The 10,299-nt window shown below is 40.8% G+C and overlaps 1 protein-coding gene across 1 annotated transcript in view; it reads right to left on the bottom strand.

The window, feature by feature from the left end:
• The window catches only part of LOC108792547 (alkaline phosphatase-like), a 50,536-nt gene that overhangs the window by 13,197 nt on the left and 27,040 nt on the right, over positions 1-10,299 (bottom strand). Inside the window, exons 5-9 of the mRNA XM_018563346.1 lie at positions 7,555-7,727; positions 7,190-7,324; positions 6,057-6,126; positions 5,568-5,702; positions 3,902-4,093 (exon numbers count right to left, since the gene is read on the bottom strand). Of these exons, the coding sequence (XP_018418848.1) occupies positions 3,902-4,093; positions 5,568-5,702; positions 6,057-6,126; positions 7,190-7,324; positions 7,555-7,727 (705 nt within the window). The remainder of the gene's footprint in view (positions 1-3,901; positions 4,094-5,567; positions 5,703-6,056; positions 6,127-7,189; positions 7,325-7,554; positions 7,728-10,299) is intronic.

Below are 10,299 nucleotides of genomic sequence, written 5' to 3'. Positions count from 1 at the left end.
GGGGGGATATGTTTTGTGTAAGGTTATCCCATTGTTGGGGATAGATTATAAGTGGTTAACTTGTTGCACTAATTGTGTGCTCTCACGGCTGTGAGTGCGTATGTTGTGAACTGTATTACTTACAAAATATTTAATAAAAAAAATTAAAAAATAAATAAATTCTGCTGAACAGCCTGAAATTAGACAATCCACTTGGGCAACAAAGGGAATATCACCCCGCAAGCTGTCATATCCTGCTAAGAAACATAGCATAAACGAACCAACATCGTGGGAAGACATAGAAAAATTACCAAAACGTGAAGCTAATCAATGGAGAGAGGCAGCAGAAGAAGAAGTAAAATCCCTCAAGAAAATAAAACCTGGACACTCACAGAGCTTTCCCCCAATCACAGAACTATAGGAGGCAAATGGACTTTTAGGGTGAAGCTCGATGCAGAAGGAAATATCCACAAATACAAGGCCGGATTAGTGACCAAGGGATACTCCCATAAATGTGGAAAGGACTATGATGAAACATTCGCTCCTGTTGTAAAACACCACCATCAGAACACTCCTTAGGGCTTGTTCACACCAAATCCAGACCAGATCTGCATGAGTTTCTCCACATACAGTGCAGTATGCCGAGTTTTTGTTGCATTTTGGGCCTTTTGTAGCCTAAAATGGGCTTTCAGTGCGTTCCAGGGTGTTTGCATGCGTTTTTGATGCGTTTGCATGCATTCTGGTGCGTTCCAGAGCAGAACAAATAGGGCATGCTGCAGTTTTTCCACATGCTCTGGAACAGAATGCTGTGATGTGAACAAGAGCCCAAAATACCATTGGAATACATTGGCTGCCGTTTTGATGCATTCTGTAACTGCTCTGCTCTGCATCTGCTCCACACTTGGTGTGAACAAGCCCTTAGCATCGTAGCTGGGAAGGGCCTGCAAGAGAAACACATAGACGTTAAAACTGCTTTCCTATATGGAGACATTAAGGGAGATCTCTGCATGTAGCAACCACCATGGTTTGAACAAGGACACAACCTTGTGTGTAAACTCCACAAGAGCATATACGAACTCAAGGAATCTGCAAGAATGTGGAATGAAAAAGTGAATTAAATACTCACAAAAGAGGGATACACAAGAAGCAAAGCAGATCTCTGTCTTTATTCCAGGAATCAAGAAAACCGATGGATATACATCCTAATTTATGTTGATGACATTATAACTGGTTTTGAACAAGAAGGGGACTATATAGTAAAATAGTTCACAAACTAATACAGAACTTTGAACTCAAAGAGCTGGGAAACATCAGTCACTATCTGGGAATTCAAATAGAGAGGGAGGAATATGGAAGCTATCCTCTCAACCAAAGTCAGAAAATTGCTTAAATTTTGGAACAATTCCACATGCAAGTTGCAAAGGAAGTAAAAACACCTACGGAAGCAGGCTGCCAAAGGAGCAATGAAGCAGAAAACTTGCTACCCAACAATGACATGTACTGCTGAGCAATCGGAAAACTACCATACATTGCCACTGTGACAAGACCAGACATAGCGGCAGCAGTGGGCATACTCGCTAGAAAAGGCGCAGCACCGTGTCAGCGTGAATGGAACGCAGTAAAGAGGGTAATACACAACTTAAAAGGAACAATTCGGATGAAGCTACGACTGCCAGCAATGTCAAATCCAAAACTAGTTGGATTGGGTCAGAGACTGAACAGAACGCAAATCCACAGGTGGCTACATCTTCCAATATGGGGAAGGAACCATAAGGTGTCTGTGAGTAATGTCAAATATACAGTTATGCTCTTCAATCAATGAAGCCACCAAAAATAGTTGCATATTAGAGTGGCACATTAATGAATGTAATCTACCTATCACTCTAGATTATCTTGACAAATACAAAATACTAGACTTAAATGGGAATGTAAGCAGAAAAAAGTTGCCAAATTAGCCACAAGCGACTTAGAGTGAAATGTTTTCTTGCCAGTTAATCAAATCATCATGGGACATATGTAAATATCTAAAGATTAGGATTGTAACAAGGCAAAAAAAAAAATGCAAGTATGACCTTCAGTCATAGTAAGTGACCCTGTGAGCAAATAGGGGGATCTTGTTAGATACAAAAAGTATAAATAAAAGAATATCCAGCTGGTTTTTAATAGGATATGCTATGGCCAATTAAAATAAGCTAAAGTAGTATTTTATAATGCATTTTATTTTGGTGAGATCCTGTTATTTTCAAGCATCTTAACTTCATAAAGTACTTCTTCTTTTACAGTGCCTCTCTAGCATATATAACATGTACTGTATAACAGTGATGTGCCCTACCTTCTGAGCTAGGTGAGGCACCCCCCGTCCCGTCGAAGCTCCACCCCCTGACCTGCCAAAGCCCCACCCTCAGTCCAGACAAAGCCCAGCCCCCAGCTCAGTAACCAAGCTGTGTGGGGAGGAGGAAGGGAGGAGACAGGGAGGAGCCTCCCTGTCCCTCACTTGCTTGTCACTGCTGAGGCATCGAGATCTATGGCCTCAGTGGGGGTTTTTTAATTTTTTCTGATTGGACAGCTTGGAACAATGGTGCTTTGCCATGGGTCCAAGCCATCCACAGAGCTCACACCTCTAACATTGAGTAGAGGCTGTGACAGCTCTTGCCTCACTAGTTAGGATACACAAGCAGTAGGGAAGCCTGCTGCTGTGTAGCCTAACTACCTGTCAAAATCCGAATGCAGCGCTGCCTGTAATTAACAGGCAGCGCTCCATCCATGACAGGTTACACAGCGGGAAGGCTTTCCCTGCTGTGTAACCTGTAACAAGCTGCACTAAATGGAGAAAAAGCTGTCAGCTTTAGACTTGAAGCTGACAGCCTTTTCCTCCATAATACTAAGTGAGGCTCTGCCTCCTCTGACCGCACGCCCCTGCTGTATCAGCAGAATATGGTCACAGTGAATAATGCTTACCCTTTTGTCCATGCCCCTAACCCACTTTTATCTCCCTCAGCGCAATGTGGACCCCAGTTTTTCCACAATGTTGTCAACTTTGTGTTTGTGGGTCCTAACTCTAAATTTCCAGACTGTTTATTCGAGGCTTTACTGCCTTACTTTGCACAAATGTAAAATGAATACATACAGTATCTTGATCTTGACTCTTGCTCACCAGCCCAGTGACTGTGGCCAAAATGTTTTAAAGGCTTAGAAAGTCCCTGTGACCCTGCCAATTTTCTGAAGCCTCTTGTGGCCTCTACTTGAATTTTTTTAATATTTTACTGTGCTAGTTCTTCGAATTTACGCTCTTTACATATCTGCCTTTGGTTGTTTTGAGTTATTTGTGAATACAGATTTAGTTTTCCTTCGTATACTGTGAAGGCTTAGTTACAATCTGATCAAGGCATTTATTGCTTTGAAAAAAATAGCTTAGGCTATACATCATCAGACCAAGCTGGACTATGTTGTAAATATAGCATTTTTATTGTTTTCTACATTTAGGATGCCCAGCTTTTTAAGTTACAATGTACTCCCAATATATCCCCTCTGGTCAGTATCTGGGACCACCTGTGTTGGAAAGTGGTTTGCTAATGTTTGTGGGTCCTTCAAGACAGCTGTGGTATTAAATTTACATGAATTATATTTTATAACAAATTCAGGGATTATTTGCCTTTCTAGATGTCTTCCATACAACTTATCCCTACAAAACATAATACAAGAGTATTACCAGCTGCCGAAAGCACACAGCATAGTGATATACATAGACTATTAAAAGCCATCAGACTGATAAAATGACAAATACATCCTAATGAATGGTCCAAATGTAATTTTATCAGTGGATTTATAAATACATTATTGGGTGTACTCTGTGTAGTAAGGCCAAATTCTGAATGACTGATTTCTCTAAAAAATGCTTTTAATGTAAAGTAAAAATTCTTACCCAAAATACTGTTGCCACGATCTCCGTATCCTCCAAAGGTGAACACATGTGAGTGGTCAGCAGTTACAACCGTTAATGTATCAGTTTCAGATGTCATCTGTCCAGCTATCTTGATGGCTTTGTCAAATTCAACAGCCTCAGTCAATGAATTCTTGGCATTTGTATCATGGTGACCATGGTCAATTCTGCCACGTAAAGAATCAACTAATGTTAGGTTTTAGTTAAATGCATTTTATAGTGAGACTCATTAATTGTACTTTTAACTGACTATCACCTTCTCTGTTACAACCAAAATTCACTTATACAATAACAATGGATGTGTCCCAATTAATGGAAAGAGAACTGACTAACTGGTTCTTTTTCTTTAGTACTTTTTGTGGCTGTGTAAGTTACTTTTTTGCTAACAGTTATTTATTGCTTTTTTTCTGGCTCAGAAAATCACAACCATTTTCAGGAAGAAAGTTCAAGAAATTCTGAGTGTTAATTTACTGATATTTAATTAGATGCAATGTGTGCATTATAGCCATATACAGTAATCATTAAGTTAAACAGAGTGGTGGACATATAGCTTGTGCATCCCATGCCTGCAAGAACTGACACTCCCCAAGGTGTGAAGAATATCTGTCTCTCTTTCTGTCAGCCCTGTCATGTGACCTATCACATGACCCGAGAGACAAAAATAAGTTTGCATTCACTTCCTGCTGGGTGGCTGTTCTGACAAAAGATCGTAAATAGTAGGTACGGTTTTGTCTGTGAGCACGTCAGCCACAGAACCTTTAAACCCACCACGGAGCCCGCAACATCATACCTCCCAAGCTATAGAGCCCCCCTCCCCTCATCCTAAGAGCTTAGTAGCGCTGCTCCCAAACCCATTCACCTTTAGAGCTCTATATCATAGAGCAAGCCCTCCAACCCCAGGGGCCCCCAGAGCACCTAAGCCTCAGAATTCCTACTTCCCAACTCCCTAGCTTCAGATCCACAAGGACTTTCCCCTACCCATACTTTTCCTCTTACTGACCACTGCACCAGCCCATTTCTTCAACGGCCTAAAGTCTATATTATCTCCATGAGCATCACTTATTAGGGCAGCTCAGGATATCCTTAGTCACCACATATTTGGATAACAATTGAGCTATCCAGAGGGTGCTATATAATAGGCTACCTATAGATATTAGATGGTTATGACCCAATCTGGCCAATAACAAATAGATCAGGAATTTATTGAATGGATCAATAGATTGCTTCAGACATCCCTTGGTCAACTAATTTTAAGTTGATCAGTTAGTGTTCTTTGACTAAAATAAGAGGGGTATCAAGCAGTATCAGGATTCACTGCCAAAGTCATAATATTGCATGCTCAGCTAAAGTTATTATTTGGTTTATGGAAGCTACCAACTTATGTGCATGGTTAAAAAATAATCTTAGCAGACTGATCTTAAGGTACTTAGGCTATCATTTTAATAGGATTTTTCAAAATTCTACTCAATGAACACACGGGTGTCTGTTGTATCCAGACATACACATTTGTAAGATATAAGCATGCACATTATTATCTACTAAAAGGTCCTTGGGGAATCACATTGTTTGCAAAGATCTGTCTTCTTAAATCTATAAATTAGCCTGTCATGTTATCCCAAGATTCCCCGGTTTTAACTTGTATACTTATCTTCTACAAAAAGGAAGAACCCATTGGAATTCTTTCTCAGAATCTTGATGGCCTTCTCAGTCATTTCAGCCAGGGATGGGTCCAAGGAATGATCTCGGTTCAATTCATACTTCATGTCTTTTGGCTCAAAAAGACCTAAAAATATTTACAGGTCGGATAATTTACCATTTTTTGGTTTGTTTCTTGAAAAATTTGAACTGACCTAGGCTAAAGTTACCAGATTTTCAAAATGAAACCCAGGAATGTCCTAATCACCATGCTCAACTTTAACTAAACCCCTATTTATAGCCACACCCAAGGTTTTTTTCACCTTGAAAATATGTTTTATGAATAAAGTGAGTGTTACCTAGTAAATGTTTTGCAGATTGTATTGCCAAATCCTTTAAAAATATACCACATTGTCTTGTCATAATTACACATGTCAAAGAAAACCCATGTTTATTTGTTTTCTTGTGATTTGTATTAGTATACATGACAAAAATACTCTACCCATAAGGTAATCGGTGTTAGCCTCATCTACAGCATTAAACTGGTCTTTGTTCCATACATATTGTGCCCGCTGTAAATAAAAATAAAAAGGGAATAAAACTAAAATTTGTGGTAAAAATTACATTTTCATAAATAACATTCTACTTACCTCAATAGGAGCAGTCTGAGGTCTTAACAGGGACAGACAAAGAGTTATGCTTACCAGTATCACATGCCCATTGAAATAAAGAAAATATCCATATCATATTGTTTATAAACAATACAAAGGTGCCAGGATTCCCCCACTGTTATGTCATATGTGTACTGTTACCTAAATGGAGCTGTTAGGCATGAACCTCCTTCACTGATAAAATTCCTAATAGTGCTATTACCCAAAACTGGTAAAGATACTGAACTGTGTGAGGCTTTTGGATGCATTTCCCATCTTAATGTGTGTGTTGTAAAGTAGCCACCGCTCCAAGCTAGCTGCTGATCTTGGAACGGTGGCTACTTTCAACACACACAGAGACCATGGGCAACAAAAGTAGTCACCCTCCAGAAGGAAGGACAGTGTCCGCACCAATTCAAACATGTTTTGAGGATCTAGAGTTGAGTGATAAACAAATAAGCTACATTTTTGTTAATAGTTAAGGTACTTGAATGCATTTTTAAGATATAACTCCTGAGTTTAGTGTCACTTTAAAAGCTGCCAAAGATATGGGAGGACTTGGGTTGCCAGAATTCTATCACTACATATGCAGAAATTCAAAGAGAATTTAAAAGGTAGTTATTAAATGCTTTAGATCATTTCTTTGTTTTCAGTAATAAAGAAGATCATCAAAAACTGCATTCAGATTATCCAGTTAGTATATCTGAAGTCACACATTGTAGGACACTTAAACCTAGCACTGGTGACAACACCAGGAAAATGGGAAGCTAGCACTGCAGTGATATTATAACAGTGGCTTCTCTAAATTCTTGATGTGTAGAACAATCTCTAGTTCCTTTATGTGAGTGCAAAAGAGAAACCAATGATTAAACAGTAGAGGGGATAAAAGAAGTACATTGCAGATCTATAATTATAAGAGAAACAACCATAAGTAGGAATAAAATCTGAAAGTATACAGGGCAATCAGGTTGAACTGTTAAAGCACCTGTCTTGTGCTCAGCCATATATCAGTTAAGTTCCGGCCATCCTTACGAACAGCTTGATTTGATGTACTGGTTGGATATTCTGGATCAGGTGTGCCCTTGGCACTCATGTAGGCTCTCCCACCTCCCAGAATCACCTGCAGGAAATACCAAGTATAAAGTAATAATAAATGTCTGAAGTAAATTTAAAAAATAATGATTTCACATTAGCCCTATCAACATTCTAGGATAGCATTCTTTCATATTTTTAAATAAAAAATATTCCTTGAGGGATCAAGGAATACTACTAAAAATGTCTAATTGTTATGTTGAAAAAGCATATCTAATCACAGTGTTTTACAAAACCCCATTTGCCCTCTGTAATTACATTTATATCCGTGTTGTACACCAGTTGGTGTGAAATATCCTTGCAGCTACTGTTAATCATATTGTCAGTCATCTCGTTGTCTGAGTACCAGTCCCTATCGACAATGTGAGCATAGGCTGCAGCTGGCGAGGCATGTTGGACACGAGTGGTTGTCACAATACCCACTGATTTACCTGAAAAAAAGAAGACCATAGGAAACAGGTAGAAAAAAGGAACCATAAGCATGTTGCAAGAAAGTGGTATCAAATTGTAGATGACAAGATGCTCAACTCATACAGTCCTAGGTAAAGTTTTCAGTCCAATTTGTGAGAAGTCTCTAAAAGATAACTAATGTGTGTGTTTCAGACTGGAATGTCTAGGTGTAGTGGCAGTCATTGGCAAAGTGCACAGATGCAGTGGTGGCCACTGGTGGAGTGCATGGTTGCAATGCTGGTCACTGTTACAGTGCGTTGATGATGTCAGTGGGAGAAATAATCTGCTATAAAGGGGTCTGAGATGTTCTGAAAGGGATTAACACATCTCTTCCATCTGGGTCTCAGGGGAGGTAGGTACTACAGTCAAAACATGCATCTGCCCGGGAGTGAAAGACAAACTTTTCCCTCTTAAAATTTAAGGGGATTAAGAAGAATGGCAGTCTGTCTTTACCCCTTGACAGGAGGTCTACTGGCATTGGCAACTATGTGCAGGTAGTTTAAGGGGGAGCAAACTGCTCCCAAGCTGCCTGTGCGGACATGAACTGGTGACATTTTTAAGTCAACAATGCTGTCCACCACTGTATTGCTTAGAATAATCCCTGGAATTCATAACAAGTGTTGTAGTCTCCCGTCCGAGCAACAAAAGGTGCAACTTGAAATAGATTCATATAACTGTTCATAAGGTGTATATGAATCTATTGCCTCAGACAGAATTTTGTCTGTGACACAATAATTATAATTTACTCCAATGGTGAGGAGATCTTATATACCTCCAATTTTCTTATCACAGATATGGGGTATTTCCAAGTTAATTTGTCCCAGCCCTAGCGACAGAATGTAAAAGTGTTGCACCTAAGAACTACCTGAAATTGTCACGCTCCTTGGAAGTAGCAAGAAAACTGTTGCACGGCTTTCATGAATTTGCCCCAGGACATTCTAAAAGAACCATGACTCCCAAAAAGTTTTGTAAATGTTTTAATGAATTTCCCCAATGTGTCCTTGGCAATATGGTGGCAGAACACATAGGAAGCTATTTACTAAGCTGACAAAGACAGCTGAATGAATAACTGAGCCAAAGCCTGCTCGGCCATTCACAGCAGCCCTGTATGGCTATTATTAGCTGTGCATGAGCTGCATTCGTCTCACTTCACTTTCCTTCGGTTCAACCGAACAGCCTCAGCACATTTGGCAGAACCGAGGGGAAGAACCCGTTCACCTCAGACATCTGGATCGACTGAAGTGAATGTTCAACAGTTCATTCCCTGCTGTTCACCCCTATTCTCATTGGGGCCAAATAGCAGAGAGTGAATAGCCGAATGCTGCCTACCAGCATTCAGCGTGGTCACTCTGTTTGCTACCTTATGTAATCATAAAAAAATAGCATCTTAATCCATACCAGACCCTTTAGGTCTGAAAGGAATTTAAAGGGAGACCCCAACTCCCAAAAATCAGAAAAAAATGTGGGGTCCCCCTAAAATTCCCAACCACACCCTTAATCCGACCACTGGCCTGGCAGAGCAGGAAAGGGGAGGGACGCGCGAGCCCCCCCATCCCTGCATCATACAAGGGCATTTTCCCATAGCCCTAGCCCGGTGGTTGTGAGGGTCTGCGTGCGGGGGGGGGGCTCATCTGCATCACCACGGGACTAGCACCGCCCATTTGTTTTCATGCTATGACAGCTCACTGACCTCAAATGGCATGAAAACAATGAGTGGTATGAGTCCTGTGACTTCATGGGACCAACTCCGCCCATTTGTTTACATTCGGGCAGGAGCTGTCAAATGGGTCATTTAGCGGCTGACGGGTGCACGGGCATCAAAACTTTTTTATTTCGGCGAGTTGGCGGGCATCGTTCATCGGGATTGACACTGAATTACATGAGTGACCATGGATTGCAGTGTTAGACGATTGTTTGTGGGTTTTTTTTACTAATAAAAAACTGTGTTTGTGTTTTTTGTTCAATTAAAGGATTTTTTAACAGTGTGGTGTGTTTATTTACTTTTGTGCTAACTGTTTGGTGAATGAGTAGGAGTAACAACTACCCCTTACTCATTCACAAGGAGGACGGAATCTGGGTGCCCCCTTTATGAAAGGGGGTACCCAGATGCAGATAAGCCCCCCTGCCCACAGACCCCCAGAACCACCAGGCCAGAGTTGTGGGGAGGAGGGTCTTGTCCTCATTGGCTATTGTGAACATCCTGTACAGCCAGTGGTGTATTTTGGTTTTGTGCTACCCTAGGTAAGACTAAACACGGACACACCCCCCCCCCCCATGTAAATTTGCCCCACCCCTTCCTATTAAAGACATTTTGCGTAACCTGTCAATCGCTGTATCCAGCTTCTGACAGATTGCGCAATTAGCATACTGGGGAAGCCCACTGCCCACTTTGCTTATCCTGTCTGAAGCTGGATGCAGCTAGCGCCTGTTTAAATAGTAACCGATGTACGCTGTATCACTTCTGCCAATGTCAGAGAGGAGGCAGAGGTTGTCGGTCGATTAAGGCAAAGGCAAGGATAATTTTTTTTCCTCTTACTGGCAGGTGAGGCTCTA

Source organism: Nanorana parkeri, unplaced genomic scaffold (genome assembly GCF_000935625.1).
Source record: "Nanorana parkeri isolate BGI_ZX_2015 unplaced genomic scaffold, ASM93562v1 scaffold657, whole genome shotgun sequence".
Classification (NCBI taxonomy): domain Eukaryota; kingdom Metazoa; phylum Chordata; class Amphibia; order Anura; family Dicroglossidae; genus Nanorana; species Nanorana parkeri.
This window is presented reverse-complemented; position numbering and strand designations above follow the sequence as displayed.